Source organism: Myotis lucifugus, unplaced genomic scaffold (genome assembly GCF_000147115.1).
Source record: "Myotis lucifugus unplaced genomic scaffold, Myoluc2.0 scaffold_213, whole genome shotgun sequence".
Taxonomy (NCBI): domain Eukaryota; kingdom Metazoa; phylum Chordata; class Mammalia; order Chiroptera; family Vespertilionidae; genus Myotis; species Myotis lucifugus.
Genome location: NW_005871261.1, coordinates 756,768 through 772,754, shown reverse-complemented (window position 1 = coordinate 772,754; position 15,987 = coordinate 756,768). Strand labels below are relative to the sequence as shown.

The 15,987-nt window shown below is 51.5% G+C and overlaps 1 protein-coding gene across 1 annotated transcript; it reads left to right on the top strand.

Annotated features, from left to right (window-relative positions):
* The first annotated feature begins 2,597 nt into the window (after positions 1–2,597).
* Positions 2,598–15,987, top strand: ACCS (1-aminocyclopropane-1-carboxylate synthase homolog (inactive)). The gene is made up of 14 exons (XM_006097910.3): positions 2,598–2,918; positions 4,321–4,380; positions 5,622–5,692; positions 6,821–6,890; positions 7,572–7,638; positions 8,948–9,045; positions 9,565–9,642; positions 10,803–10,903; positions 11,554–11,643; positions 12,851–12,896; positions 13,230–13,371; positions 15,171–15,313; positions 15,406–15,559; positions 15,704–15,987. Exons 1-14 carry the CDS (start codon positions 2,646–2,648, stop codon positions 15,799–15,801), a joined length of 1,491 nt encoding a protein of 496 aa, XP_006097972.1. The 5' UTR covers positions 2,598–2,645; the 3' UTR covers positions 15,802–15,987.

Here is a 15,987-nt window from a genome sequence, read left to right as displayed (position 1 = left end):
AGGTACATGGAAACCAGAGATGCTCTTGGGATCTTTGAAATGGCAGCTAATATACAATCCTCAAAGGCAGTTTGCTATACACATATTCACATCTACAAGTATATACATACTAGAGGCCTGGTGCACAAAATTTGTGCAGGGGGGGTGTGTCCCCTCAGTCCAGCCTGCATCCTTTCCAATCTGGGCTTAAACCAGCAGTCGGGCATCCCTCTCACAATCCGGGACCACTGGTTCCTAACTGTTCGCCTGCCTGCCTGATCGCCCCTAACTGTCCCCACTGTTGGCCTGGTCATCCCCAACTGCCTCCCCTGCCAGCCTGGTTGCCCCACGCAGCCTGTTCGGTCATCCGTTCGGTTGCAACGGTCACTTAGGCTTTTATATATAGAAATCGTATGTATAATATCTTTGGAAAACATAGCCTAGAACAAAGGCAGTCAGGGCCCCTGCCTGCAAGACAAGCAATAATGTGAGAGACCCAGAAAGAACCATCACCCAACAATACTGTGATCTTGTTAAATTCACTTATTAGCTCTCATTGTTTTGTGTGTTTTTTTGGGGTGGGGAGGGGTTTCTTTGAATTTTCAATGTACACAATTATGTTGCTAATAAAGGTCATTGCCCTTTGTCCTTTTTGGTATTTATTTCTAGGTTCCAATTGCATTGCCTAGAACCCCCAGTACAATGTTGAAAAGTGGTGAGAGAGAACATTCTTGTTTTGTTCTCAGTCTTAGCAGAGCTGACTTCAGTCTCTCAGTCAAGTATCATGTTGTTGTATTTTTCCTGTTGCCTTTAGTGAGAATTCCACTATCCTTACCATGGTTTATGTCAGAGTCATGTCTTCACCCCTGCTTGTATCTCTGGCCTTTCTGCCACACCGGTCAGTTCCAGAGGTGCTGGATTTGTACTGTTCACGAATGTTCTACACTGACCCTAACCTTCAAGGCCCTATCAAAATGTTTTTCCTGCTCTAACACCCCACTGTCCAGCTAGCTAACTAGGACTTATCCTTCAGGACCCAATCATCGCTTCCTAAGTGTGTAGGGTGAGTGTGTGTGTCGGGCTCCCTGTGGGGGCCAGTGCATGTGTTTGTGCGGGTAGGATTAAATCTCCCTGCTGTATGCTTCCATCGCACTCAGCAGTCCATCCCAGCACTGGCAGAGATCTGGCACGAAACAGCCCTTCAATAAGACTACTGGTCTGGATTAAATAGAATGCTATGAGGTGAACAGAGAGAAGTGGCTTATTTTACAGAACAAAACACGGAGGACTGAAAAAGCCACGAGAGCTGCTCGAGGTCACGATGCTAATTAGCGGCAAGGCCAACGTGAAGACAAATGGAGTGGTCAGAAGGCCGCCAGGTCTTCCCGCTGTGCTTGCACGGAGGGAGCCTGCTGCTGTCCTGTCGCGGGGAAAGGAGACTTCTACTCAAGCCTCTGAGCAAGCCGGGGCCCTGGGTGGTGTCACTCTCCGCCAAAGCCCCGGAACATGCAGGGTCGGTGGCAGACTCCAACAAATGTTGCCTAGATCCAAAGGGAGCAACTACAAACTCCAGGGTACACACTCGTAGGGAAGGATGTTTTAAGGATGCCCTCACCTTACTCCGGAAAGGCTTCTCCCTGGCGCATTGCAGGCTTCAGTTGCCTGGACACTGTGGGGGCTAAACCAGGAGGCAAAGGGAGGCGCCCCAAAGAGCCGCGGGTGTCCGCCTCCCTCTCAGGGGGCGGCGGGTGGCCCGCCCTAGGGTTGGGGGTGGGGTGGGGTGAGCGCTGGGGAGCGCAGCCAAAGGGGGAGGAACCCAGAGGAGACTTCGGGGAGCACAGTTTGCAGGAGCCCCAGAGTCCCTGAGCTGCTGGCTGGTCCCTCATCATTGGTGTGTCCCCCATGACTTGGCACGTGGGGCTTGTCTGTTAGGACTGGGAAAATCAGCGAAGAGTGATGTTGGACTGAAGTTTGACTATGGGCCAGGATTTAAGCCTTTATCTATATTAACTCCCATACTCTGTCCGCACTGCTACCGCACGAAGTAGGTGCGGTTATCCCCACTGTGCAGGCGGGGAAACTGCCTTGAAAGGGGAGGAGCTGGCGTCCCCCCAACCCCGGCCAATGCCTCCCACCACCGAGAGGGAAGGGGGCCCCTGGAGCTCTGCCAGGTGCCTGCACTTGCGAAGGACCCATCCAAGGGCGGCTTCAGACCAGCAAACTCCCATCCGGCCCTTGACCCCTGTTTACATCAGACACATCCTACCCCCAGCCCCACCCCTGGACTCCAGGCGCTTTTCCTCAGAGTATTTTAACCTGGCTTTTTGAAATTGAGATCAGCAAAAATGGGAGAAGTCCAGCGTGACCCCTTAGGCTGCGGAATGAAAAACCCACAGAAGTAAAACAAATTAAAGCAGCTATATAGTAAAGTTGTATAAAAGTGGCAAGGACAGACCCCTGGCACGGAAGATACACTTTGCAGAATGTACTCGAAGTGATTGCACACATGGTTGAAACTAGTCAGGGACACAGGATGCGGTTAGTATATAAAATCAAAGGAGAGGCAGGGAGAGAGAGGAGGAGGCCCCTTGACTCCCAGTTCATGTTGAGGCTTGTTCCGGTGGAAAGTCCTTGGTGAGGCATCGAGTGCTTTTGTCTCTTTGCAGATGGCTACCCTCCCTAAGAAGGAGTCCAGGGCACCTACCACCTGTCTGGGCCTGGACACTAACTATGGGGATGGCTTGGAAAGAGAACGCTCCAGAAAGCCAGACCACAAGCGGCCAGAGCACTATGGTGTGGGTGATCCCACCACCACGTTCTCCTCTGACAGCTCCCACCTGTCCTCCAGAGGAAGAATCAGTAAATGGTTCTGGGACTCGGCTGAGGAGGGCTACAGGACCTACCACATGGATGAGTATGATGAGGACAAGAACCCCAATGTGAGTGAGCCCTCCTCCCCACTGGACTGCAGGGCGGGGATACCCTACCTTGACCCACAGGGCAGCATCTAGCTTGCTCTTGCCAGGTTAGACTTATGGTCCTCTGACCTCCAAGTGGGCTTCTGATATAGAACACATAGAGAGAATAGCATAACGAACCCCCAAATATCCATCACACAGCTTCAACAGTTATCCATTTATCGCCAATTTTGTTTCATCTATATACTCACCTATTCCACCCTCAGATTATTTTTCATCAAATACCAGCAGTATCTCATTTTATCTGTAAAATTTACAGAACATTTCTCTAAAAGATAAGGATTAGAAAAACCATAGCTGCAGTACCATTTACACCTACAAAACCCCCCAACAGATTGGGGAGATGTGTTTTATTTAAAATTCTGTAAGAATTGGGAAGAACAAACAATATATTTCACCAGTACTCTGAAGAAGAGTGTAAAAAGCCCCAGTTTATTACCTGGGTTAGAAAATGGCCCAGTTAGGCCCAGCTGGCATGGCTCAGTGGTTGAGCGTCGACCTATGAACCAGGAGGTCACAGTTGATTCCTAGTTGGGCCATATGCCCAGGTTGCGGGCTCGATCCCCATTGTGGGGCGTGCAGGAGGCAGTCGATCAACGATTCTCTCTTATCATTGATATTTCAATCTCTCTTTTCCTCTCTGAAATCAATCAATAAATCAATCTTCATATATATATGAAGAAAATGACCCAGTTGTAATTAAGGGGAACTTGATTTGTGAGAGAGGAATTTGAGAACCATGGAATGCTGTAATGTGGATTCTGACCCCCAGACCGTCAACTATTCGCCTTGAGAGCTGGGGCAGAACTAGGGTTTGGGCCACAACTGTTTCACTATGGGGTGTGTGTTCTTGAGCTAATTACTTAACCTCTTTGAGCTTTAGTTCATCTCTAAAATGAGATAATGATACCTGTTCTATAGAACAGTCCCAATGAAATGAGATCAGGTGTGCAGTTATCAGCACAGTGTTTCCACATGGAGCATTCAGGAAATGGTAGCTGCTGTTATTATGAATGTTATTTGTCCTGGTTGTTGTAAGTTATTCCCAGTAATACCTTCAGAGCTGTCGCAAATAAGAACCTTTAATAATCTTTATTTGTTGAGCATCTTTCAGATACTGGGCACTGTCCTAGATGCTGAGGGCATAGCAGTGAACAAAAATAAAGTTTCTGCCTTCATGGAGTTTATAGTCTCGGGGGGCGGGGGGAGGGGGCAGATAGTAAACAGTTCTATATATTGAACCAAGTCAAACAGGGGTGGTTGGAAGGGTGGGATTGCAGAGAGCTCCGCTGTGCTGCTTCCTTGATCTTCCATTGGCCTCGCTCTGCCGTGTTTACCCTCCCTCTGTGCCTCTCCTCTCCAGGGCATCATCAACTTGGGCACCAGTGAGAACAAGCTCTGCTTTGACCTTCTGTCCAGTCGGGTGAGTCCCGGTGCACGTCTGGGTGGCATCACCAGCTCTGAAGGCCTGGTTCCTCTTGGACTCCCTAGAATGCTTCTCCCACCAGAGCCTGCTGCTTACCTCAATGGCCTTGGCCGGGGAGTCAGGAGTCTAGATTCTAGATCTGCCTCAGGGACAACTTTCTATGTGGTCTTGGGCGAGTCACTTTGCCTACTTTGATAACTGCTTCTTTTTCTCTTCACGTCCTGCCCCTCACACAGATCCTCCTGTTGGCTGGGTCCCTGCTCTCAGGGAAAACACTCAGTGGGGGTAGCGGGGGTGTAGTTAGTAATGATCAGCTGGCTCTGGGGGGTAGGGGTGGTGCTGATTTGTAGCTTTTGCCAATTCCCATAGTGTCAATACTCCCACCAGGACCGGTTTCAGGCTACTGATATGACACTATTGCACACAAAATTGGGAAGAGAAGTGCAGTGGCACTCATATACAGGGGGGAGCAAAAGCAGGTTTACAGTTGTGAGTACACAAAACAAGAGTTTATTCTTGTATTATTAATTATTAATTTTCGTATTATTTTCCATATGAACAACTGTAAATCTTCTTTTGTCCCACCCTGTATAGTATTTTCTCTTCTAGACACACAGATAGAAATAACCTCAAGAGCACAGAAGGTAGTAAAATGTAGTAACATAATCAAGAACAATATCGTTTGCGTATTTACTACCTTTGTTTTTAATGTAATTCACTTATATAATTTGTATAATTTAATTTTTGAAATGGCTGTCTATTAACACAGCTTGAGCTGGTGCCAGCCATCTCTAGCAAACCACTGGAAATGCCTGACTCCCTCCAGAAGCTGGCATCAAGACCCAATTCCAGGACTTCTTCTTTCACCCCAGGGAGCAGCTGGGTAGCACGGACTCCCATCACGGCCTCTGCAAACCCACCCCTCTGGGTTTTTTCAGGTGACAGTGTTGAATAAAGAGCACTCGACTGGAAGTCAAACATCCTAAGATGCTCAGCTCTGACACTTGCTAGCTCCGTGACTTGGCTGAAGCACCTGACTTTTTTAGCCTCTGTTTCCTCATTAGCACATCGGGCCTGAGAATGCTGGCCCCGTGAGCCCCTCTCACAGTTTCTTTGGCGAGGAGACCAAGCCCTTGGCTGTAGAGGCCCTGGTGCTGTGCGATGCAGGTGGTAGTGCCGAAGGGCCCTACTGTGAGCACGTGTGACCCTTGGCCCTGCTCTTTCCTCTCTGTCCCCAGCTGAGTCAGAGTGACATGCTGCAGGTGAAGCCGTCTCTGTTGCAGTACCCTGACTGGAGGGGCCATCTGTTGTAAGTAGTTGCAGAGGCCAGGGGCTCTCCACCCCAGGGCAGTTTGCTCCCCAGGGGACACATGTCAATGTCTGCAGACATTTGTGGTTGTCATAACTTCGAAGCGAGTGCTACTGGCTATTGGGTAGAGGCAAGGGTTGTTGCTAAACCTCCTACAATGCCCAGGATAGTCCTCAGAACAAAGAATCACCTGGCCCCAAATGTCAATAGTGGCAGGTGGAGAAAGCCTGCCTTAGGCTGAGGGCTACCTAGTCCTGGAGACCTGGCAGGTGATCATGGGGTCTCCTAGAGCATTTGCAGGGGCCTGGTGCCTCCTGCCAGTCCCACCCCAGCTCAGGAGCTCCCTAGGTTGGTTTCTCTGGCTCTGAGGCATGGGGAGAGCCTTCATATGAGGGGTCCTTAACCCCACTTTCTCAATAGCTTTAGAGGAGCCAGAATCAGTTGAGGGGGAGCGGGCTGGGGATTTCTCCTACTGGTAGGGTGAGAGATGGTAAATAATACTCGTAAGAGTTTGTACTTACTGAGCACTGACTAGGGGCCAGATGCTGTCCTGGGCATAGTGACTTAGCAGGACTTGATTCCAAGAGTGATTCCAAAGCACATGTTCTGACAGTAATTAGGATGGTGGGCCCAGACCATGGCCTTGAGTGTGGACTCTGCCAAGTGACCCAACTTTTTCAAGTCTCAGTTTTTTTGTCTATAAAATGAGAATAATAATAATAATAATAGTTACATCATAAGGTTGTTGCAAATAACACCTGCATAAGGTAAGTGCTCAATAAATATTAGCAATAATAACTATGATAATAGTCACTGTTATAACAACAATATTATTATTATTATTACCACCTAGGTCTACATAGAGCGTTGCTTATGATGTCCCTGAGGTGTGCTGATTCGGTGGGGTTGGCTGTCCTAGAACTACTGAGAATGAAAGTTTCGATGCCTGTGGATAGTGTTGGGGTGGAAGGGGAGAGGTGGGCGGAGATATTTACTGATCACATTCTCTTGTGGGAAACATTGCTGGGTAATGGCCGTTGCCTGAAGATTCGCCAGAAGAGCTTTGGGATGGACTATGGGTTGAAGGCCCTCTGACAAGCACTGCCCCTCTGTCTGTCTTACCTGCAGCCTCCGGAAGGAAGTGGCCAGGTTCCTGTCTTTCTACTGCAGGAGCCCTGCACCCCTTAAACCGGAGAATGTGAGTAGCCCTCCTCCTCTTTCCTGCTCTTCTGTCCCTCCCCCAGCTTTTGGCTGGCCAGGGATAAGCGTTGGGGGGTGGGGGGTGGGGTTTGCCTTTCACTTTGTTTTATTTCCAAGAGGAATTAAGAACACCTCGCTTCGCCCCTCCCTTAGAGTTTGGGTATGCTTTCTGCCCCACTTTGTCCTGTTGAAACCGACAACCAATGGGTCCAAGCTGCCTGTCACTACTTGAGCCAATTAAGCAGAGACAGGGTAGAATCATATAGGTTAACTCCCATGTCCTGGGGCGTACAGCTCTCAGCCAGGGTAGAAGGTGCTCTCTCTAGTCAGAACGCAACAATCACAGTTATCAGAGCAGGATTAATATTTCTTCTAATTATATCTAGTCCCCACTATTCTATTTCTGCCCCTAACACTGTGGCCCCTCTTTGCCTCCACACCTTTGGACAAGACTCCGAGTGGGCAGCTCCCTCTTCCTTGCTCAGTTGACTTAGAGCAGTGTCCCCACAAATAAGCCACAGGAATGAACTGGGCCATTAGTCAGGAGAGGCCTTCAGAGCCCTGAAAGGCGCCGAGTTGCAACCGGGCTCTCCCTCTGCGCCATGCAGGACAGAGGCTGCAGGGCCTGGATCCCTCCTAAAAGAGACTCACTTTTGTCCCGTGGATGTGTCACCCCCAGGTGGTTGTCCTGAACGGCTGCGCCTCTCTTTTCTCTGCTCTGGCCACGGTGCTGTGTGAGGTCGGGGGTAAGTGGACTATGGCCCGCTTCGCACTGGGAGCTGCCCTGTGCCTGCAGTGTCCCAGCTGCCTGTCCTCGAGGGCTGCATCAGAATGCTTTTGGCCATAATAGGCTCCTAGCCTACAGGGGGCTGAAATAAGTCGCTTGCATGAGCTACCTAGTCATACTGAGAACACATGGACTGCAGTCATGGTCAGGAGTTATTGGTCGCCAGGAACTGAGGCCCACCCATGCTATCATAATCAGTAATGATAACATGACTAACATTTCCTGCCCATTCTAGGACAATCACGAATGGGGTCAGTGGAACACTATCTCTCACTGGGATATGCAGTCTCCCCCGCCCCTTTTAATGCAGGCCTTTCTCTGGACCTTCCTGGGTCCTGTATGGCCCAGTGGTGCTGGTCCAGCTGCCACTCCACGTGGCCTTTCCATTCAAGTTCATGTCCTCACAGGTGTCTGTGCTTCTCCGAGCAAAGTCTTGAGGGAGAAGATGTGGTGGGTTTCTGGCCAGCCAGTGGATTGGCTGCCTCGGGTCATTTGTCTAGCTCTGGTCCAATCCCTTGTGGCTGGGGAAAGGAACGCATAGGACAAAGGCTACCCTTTTTAGCGGTGAGCAGAGTGGACTGTGCCAGTGGAAGTTTGGAAAGGGAGAGTAGCTTGACCTCTGTGTTTTCTTCAGAAGTGGAGCAATGCCTTTAGCTCTCCGTTAGAGTAGAGCTTACAGTCATCTCATCAACCCCCACCCACAGCTGGAGTCTCTGTGTGACATCCCTCCCCAAATGCTCTCAGCCTTTGTGTGAATGCCCCCACGGGTGGAGAACCCGTCCTCCTGAAGCAGCATATGATATCTCTGGGCAGTTCTATATGTCGTCAGGTTTTTCCACTTGCTGAGCCCAGATCATCACCCTGCAGCGTCGACTCCTGGTCCAAGTCTCCTTAGAGTGACCCTCCCCATGCTGAGTGCCTCAGTGGGATCCTCTAAGCTTTAGTTTCCTCATTGGTTAAGTTAGGGGGACAATAGTACTTACTTCACAGAGTGACTATGAGGATCTAAGGAGATGCAATGCAAATAAATGTTTAGCACACTTCCCAGCACATAGTAAGTGCTCAATAAATATTAGCTCCTGATTTTTAGATGAGGAACTGATCTCAGTGGAGCCCAGCTCTAGAAAGAGTTTTGGGAGTTGAGAGAGGGAGTTCGCCCCGAATGTTCTCCAAGATCACTGCAGGCTTAGAGAGGCTGGGGTGAATGGACAGGGGGTCCATGAGCTCCAGCCAGAGGGTGACGAGCCCTGGCCCACTCCTGCCCCCAGAGGCTTTCCTGATCCCTGCCCCTTACTATGGAGCCATCACACAGCACGTCTATCTCTATGGCAACGTCCGACTGGTCTATGTCTATCTGGACAGTGAGGTAAGAGTTCCTAGAACCCCAGGTAGGGGTTCCTGCAGGCCAAGGCTTTCCTGCATCTGAATCTGAGGGTGGACATGGGAGAAAGTCCATGCTGAGGGCTCGGGGGCTATGGCTGAAAGGGGAGTAGAGGCTTCTGTTGCCCATGGCCAGTGCCTGGGTTCCCCGGGGCCCCCCATTCTCCCAGCTCTGAGATCCCTGGGATTGATGTAGAGGCCAAGGGCAATCCCAGGCGACCACACCAAAGTGGTGGGGTGAGGATGGGGCAGAGCAGACCTCAACATGGAAATCCTTGGACCCCAATCTGAGGACCTTTGGGCCTCTCCCTGAAACCTAATAGTGATGAGGATGTCCCCGATGTGGCGGTGGAGTGGGGGCGGGTGGCAGTGAGAGGGGAGTGACCCCACCTGCATTTTTCCAGAGACTATTCTAAGGAGGCTGGAGATGACGGGCAGGAGAGGCCCCCGGAGTTCATGGGTTTGAGGAGGGGGTCACTGAATTTGGCTGTGGATCTTTTTCCAGGTCACTGGACTGGACACACGCCCCTTCCAGCTCACAGTGGAGAAGCTGGAGGTGGCCCTGCAAGGAGCTAATGCTGAGGTCTGGAGTCAAATCAAACCAAGGCTCGGAGTGGGTGGGTCTGAGCTTCCTGTGGCTGGTCTACTCCAAGTAGGGGTGGCACTTCGTGATGAGATGGGGGTAGGCACCGAACCATTCTAGGGGCCAAGCAGGAGCTGCCCATGGAGAGTCTTCCCCCTAGAGCAGGGGTGAGGAAAGGCAGGCCCGAGGGCCGTCTAAGGCCAGTGAAATCATTTGGTCTGGCCCTGCCAAGGCATTAGGGGTGAGTTAATGAAATGTTTGACCAAATATTGCAGGCTAATTTTTAAGTTGATAATTTTGTGTGGCCTGTGAATGATGTTATCAATATCCAAATGGCCCTTGGCAGTAAAAAGGTTCCTCACCCCCGCCCCAGAGGAAGACTGAGACCTCAGTGCACAAATCATCAACAGGGAACTTGGTTAAAAATATTACCCCACGTCGCCTGATTCCGGTTCAGCAGGTCAGTCTGAAGCTCAGCAGCCTCCCTGGCCATTCGAGGAGGTGGTCCTCCCTCTGTGGGGGATCTGAGGCCTCCTGGAGAGAGGCAGAGAGCAGGGATCCTCCAGCGGTTCCTTTTCAGCCCACTTTTCAACAATCCGTCAACTTATCCTTTTTTACTGTAGTAGTGAAAGCTGTCCGTGCCCACTGAGGGAATTTTAAAAGTGCAACCCCCTCCCATCATTCTACCAACAAAGGCAACCCCTGCTGGCCGTGTGGGCATATTTCCCTCTAGGCCAGCGGTTCTCAACCTGTGGGTCGCGACCCCTTTGGCGGTCGAACGACCCTTTCACAGGGGTCGCCTAAGACCATCCTGCATATCAGATATTTACATTACGATTCATAACAGTAGCAACATTACAGTTATGAAGTAGCAACGAAAATAATTTTATGGTTGGGGGTCACAACATGAGGAACTGTATTTAAAGGGCCAGAAGGTTGAGAACCACTGCTCTAGGCTGTGTTCTCTGCATATTTTCTTTCATAGCGGACCCGATGCTGCAGATGTAGTTCTCTGCCCTTGTTGGCTTCCAGTTGGGTGGTGAACAGGGTCCCATCACATTTCCCTGGGGGCCTGCCCAGCGACCAGCCCCGCCCCGGGGGTCCCTGTGGCTCTGGCCTTTGGGAGGAACTGATGGTGTCCTGCCCCCTGGTGGTTTCAGGGTGTGAAGGTCAAAGGCCTCATCCTCATCAACCCCCAGAACCCTCTGGGTGACATCTACTCCCCGGGAGAGCTGCGGCAGTACCTGGAGTTTGCCAAGAGGTGAGGCACCCCACACTCACCCTACAAAGCATCTGGCAGATGTGGGTCCTGGCGAAGGCTTTGGGGCAGGTCCTTTACAATCTCTTTTCTTCACTGTGGCTTCCATGTGCTTTGGCTTTCCTGGCAGTGGGGTGGGAGGCAGCGGGTAGTGGGATGCTAGTTCTTTCTCTCCCGCTTTGTAACAACTATCATTTACTACAGACTCTTGGGGCCAGACACCCTGCTAAGCACTTCCTGTACTCTATCTCACCCAATCCTCCCAATAACCCTGTTAGGTACAGGTACTGTTATTACCCTGTTTACTGAGTCTATGGGGGTGGGGGGAGTCAGTCTGAATCTAGGTCTGTTTGTATTTAACTGTCTTGAACTTAACTGTGCCCTTCCTCCGTGGGGGTGCCCGAGGGCTCCGCCTCTGCCCCACAGGGCTTCAAAAGCTACATGTCATCTGCTTGTGTATGTGGCTTCCTGTGTGTTTGAAAAATATAGTCAACAGCAGGGTGTTCCTGGATGAAACAAGTTTGGGAACCCTGGGCTGGATCCCGTCCCTCTGGATTTCTGGGTCACTGCCACCCCGCCCTGGGGGATGCATTGAATCCATAAACCAACTTCTTTCTCCTTTGCCTCCCCGCCCCCCCAACCTCCGGCTCCAGGCATGAGCTACACGTGGTGGTGGATGAGGTCTACATGCTGTCCGTGTTCGAGGAGTCACTTGGTTACCGCAGTGTCCTGAGCCTGGAAAGGTGAGGCTGCCATAGCAGAGCTGACTGCTCTCCCCATGTCCCCCATCCCGCCCCCTGCCCTGGCCCCTCTGTGGCTCAGCCCCAGGGCATGGCCTGCCCCTGGCGATTCCTTCTCCATCCAGCTGATCTCATTGTCCTCAGAGCCCTAATGAGAACAGGGGAGGACTGGGCCAGATCCGTGGTTTTCAGATTATTCTGTGGGGTTTCTGAGAGCTCCAAGGGGGGGCCTTAGGAGTCCTAAGGGAGGGCTGGGTGGGTGGAAAATTGGCCTTTGCTGTTTCCTTCATCCGCAAAGTAGCTCCAGATTCATTCATTCATTCATTCAGCCAATACTCTGGAGCCCCTTGCATATGCCGTGCACTTCTGGGTATTTGGACTTTTTCATTAAATTTAGTTTAAGCCCAGAATTTGTGGCCAAAATACCTTTGGAAACACTTGGACCAGATCATCTGTAAAGTCTGTAAATCTGCCGTTCAGAGAATCTAACAGTTTCTGATCTCTGTTCAGACCTTGCTACGTCCCTTCTCTCAGCCCATTCTCCCACAGCTCTGCCACGTGCATGGAGCATGGGCTTCAGGTAGGGATTAGAAAAGTGAGACACAGGAAAAGCGAGGCACTGGGGATGCAACAGCGAACAAGAGAGACATGGGCCCTTTCTACGTAGAACTTTTATTTCTAGCCAGAAAACAACATTTCAGCAGCTAAATACACGGCTAGTCATTTGATTAAGTGCTAAAATGGAGAAGCCTGGCAGTCCCGGGAGGATCGCCCGGGCTACCCACTTGGCCAGGTCTACTGGGAGGTGGTCAGAGGAGGTCTGTTTGAGGAAGTGACGCTTGAGCTATGCTCTAGATTAGGTGTTGGCAAGCACTTTGAGATCAAATGGCTATTTCAGGCTTTACAGGCCATGTGGTTACTCATTCAACTCTGCCATTAAGGCGCCAAAGCAGCGTAGACGGTACATCCATGAAAGAGTACGGCTCTTTCCCAATAAAACTATTTGTGAAAACAGGCAGCAGGCCGGATGTGGCCTGCAGGCTGTAGTTTGCTGACCCCCACTCTAAAGGATGCGTGGGAGTTGGTGATTCAAGAGACCAGGGCTGGACCCAGAACCAGATTCATCCATCCATCTCCTTCTGTGTTCAACCGCACATGTGAGCTCCCGCAGGTCTGTGTTGCCTCCATCCCCACACTGTGCTCTCTGCAGGCTGCCTGACCCTCAGAGGACCCATGTGATGTGGGCCACCAGCAAGGTGGGTCCCTGGCTGGCCTTGGGGTGTCAGGGAGGTGGGAAGGCGGAGAGGTGGGTAGAACCGGCTTTCTCTGTGGAGGGCGGGCTACCGCCTAAGGCAGTGATTCCCAACCTTCTGGCCCTTTAAATACAGTTCCTCATGTTGTGACCCAACCATAAAATTATTTTCGTTGTTACTTCATAACTGTAATGTTGCTACTGTTATGAATCGTAATGTAAATATCTGATATGCAGGATCGTCTTAGGCGACCCCTGTGAAAGGGTCGTTCGACCCCCAAAGGAGTTGCGACCCACAGGTTGAGAACCGCTGGCCTAGGGTGTCTTTCTCCTGCAGGACTTCGGGATGTCCGGGCTCCGCTTTGGCACGCTGTACACAGAGAATCGGGACGTGGCCACGGCCGTGGCTTCCCTCTGCCGCTACCATGGCCTCAGTGGCTTGGTCCAGCACCAGGTGGCACAGCTGCTCCAGGACCGCGGTGACTGCCTGGGCCTGGCCACCTGAGAAGGGAGGGAGGGTTGTAGTAGGTCTGGGACTGGCCAGGGATCATGGATGCTTCGTGCATGAGAAGGATTTAGGGTGGTGTTTGAGAGTACCGGCTGGGGGCCCAGGCTGGGTTCATACCCTACTCAGTCACTTCCTGGCTGGGAGGCACAGTCCTTCACCTCCTCGAGCCTCAGTTTCCTCATCTGTAAAACAGGGATCATAATGGTACCCATCTTGTAGGGCTAAAGTGATTTTTCATTCCGTTAGAATAGTAGCTGGCATATACTAGGCATTTGGTCAATGTAAACTCATTATTATTAGCTGTGAGCACTTAGAAAAGAGCAGAAGCTACTAATGGAAAAATGTTACAATGGAAGTCTCTCTCTGTCTCTACAGGGGTCTGTTCTGTTCCCAGGCTCAGATAGTGAGTTTAGGTGGTAAAGGGACCTGTAATTGCCCCCAGGTATTGAGCCCAACTAGATGTTCTCAATCCATCATCTCCGTTGTCTCTCCCAGAATCCTAGGAGGCAGGTATTCCTGTATTTTCCCCACTATTTTATAGATGAGGAAAATGAGGACCAGATACTGCACACTGCTATAATAGCTAAAATTTAAAAATAGTGGCAGCGTCAGTGTTGGTGAGGACACAGACAGCTGGAATGCTCCTGCAGCGCCGGGGGGAATGTAAGATGGGGCGGCCACTTGGGAAACCAATTGGCAGTTGTTGTTGTTGTTGTTTTTTTAATATATATTTCTTTATTGATTTCAGAGAGGAAGGGAGAGGGAGAGAGAGATAGAAACATCAATGATGAGAGAGAATCATTGATCGGCTGCTTCCTGCACACCCCCCACTGGGGATCGAGCCCGCAACCCAGGCATGTGCCCTTGGCTGGAATTGAACCTGGGACCCCTCAGTCGCAGGCTGACGCTCTATCCACTGAGCCAAGCCGGCCAGGGCTGGCAGTTGCTTTTAAAGTTAAATACCAAATGGCCCAGCAATCCCATTCCTAGGTATTTCCCCTCATGGTCCCGCCAAAAGCTCTGCGTGAATGTTTATAGCTGATCTCTTCATCGTCTCCTAAACTGGAGACAACCCCAATGCCTTCCGCGGGATAGTGGAGGAGCACACAGTGGCCGTCCACACAGCAGGGCCTTACTCTGCCATAAAACCCACGACAGTGCGGCTTAATCTCAAAGGCAGTAGACTGAGCGCAAGAAGCCAGTCTCGAAAGATGACACGACTGTGTGACTCCACTGCTATGACATCCTGGAAAAGTGACAGAGAACAGAGCAGTGTTTGTGGGGAAGGGGATGATGGGACTATAAAGGTAGCACTGGGGTGATCTTTGGGGTGAGGGAACTGCTCGGTATCCTGTCCGTGGGGGTGGTTATTAAAATCTATACGTGTGTTACAATTCACGGAATGGGATACCAAAAAAAATGAGGATCAGGGAGGGGAACTCGCCCACACCTTGTCAGAGGCCATGCTGGAGTTGAACCTCAGCTGGTGTGACTGGGAGGCATCACTCTTTGGGGTTCACCCTTTGATTAGGGTCTGTATCTTGAAGGACTCTGTCAGCGGGACCTGGCATTGTCAGGGCCAAGTGTCCTGATTTAAGGTGCTTTACCCTCAAAACTGAATATTCCCATCTCCCCTCATCAACCAGTTAGAGGAGGGGCTCACCCAGCCTTGGCTGCTGGTGACCTTTTCTTTTCAGCATTTTAGCCTCATGGGACAGAGTGGAGGGTCAATGGGGGATTTACCTTTCGGCTTCTCTTTCACCCAAACAGACTGGATCAACCAGGTGTACCTGCCCGAGAACCATGCCCGGCTCAAGGCTGCTCACACCTATGTCTCCGGAGAGCTCAGGGCCCTGGGGATCCCCTTCCTGAGCCGGGGCGCGGGCTTCTTCATCTGGGTCGACCTGAGGAAGGTAGTGCAGGTGGGGAGGGGACTTAAGCCTCCCTCCAGCAGGTGAGGAGCGGGGATGTCTCCTCCACATCCTGAGCCCCTCCATCCTCCCAGTACCTGCCCAAGGCCACCTTTGAGGAGGAAAGGCTGCTGTGGCGTCGCTTTTTGGACAACAAGGTGCTGCTGTCCTTCGGCAAGGCCTTCGAGTGTAAGGAGCCCGGGTGGTTCCGCCTGGTCTTCTCGGACAAGGCCCACCGGCTTCGCCTGGGTGAGCGGTCTGCCCTTTCAGCCCCCCTCCTAACTGTATCCTTCCTGCCTCCTTCTGGCCCCACGTGTGACCCAGCAGCCTCAGCTATTCCTCCCCGCCCACCCAGCCATCAGTGCTGACGGGGCCCTCACTACCCCTTCCCAGGGATGCAGAGGATCCGGAAGGTGCTCACGGGCACACTCCGGGTGGCAGAAGACCCCCCTTCCTCTCGGACCCAGGAGCCTAGAGGCCAGCACATCTGAGCTGGTCATTGCCTTGTGGCCAGTGCTGCCATCCTGAGGTGTTCAGGGATTCCAAGACTGGTCGTGGCTGAGCCGTTGGCCAGGAAGATAGCCCTGCCCCTGAAGAAGAACTGTTCTTGCCTCGCTCAGTGCCAGTGGAGACCTGGTCCATCCCCTTCCCTCTCTATTAAACAAAACTGGGAGAAA

Excerpts from the sequence above, each read along its gene's own strand:
- ACCS (XM_006097910.3), top strand. The coding sequence starts at position 2,646 with ATGGCTACCCTCCCTAAGAAGGAGTCCAGGGCACCTACCACCTGTCTG. Across the intron at positions 2,919-4,320 it reads ATGAGGACAAGAACCCCAAT|GGCATCATCAACTTGGGCAC; the intron begins GTGAGTGAGCCC and ends TCTCCTCTCCAG. Across the intron at positions 7,639-8,947 it reads GGTGCTGTGTGAGGTCGGGG|AGGCTTTCCTGATCCCTGCC; the intron begins GTAAGTGGACTA and ends TCCTGCCCCCAG.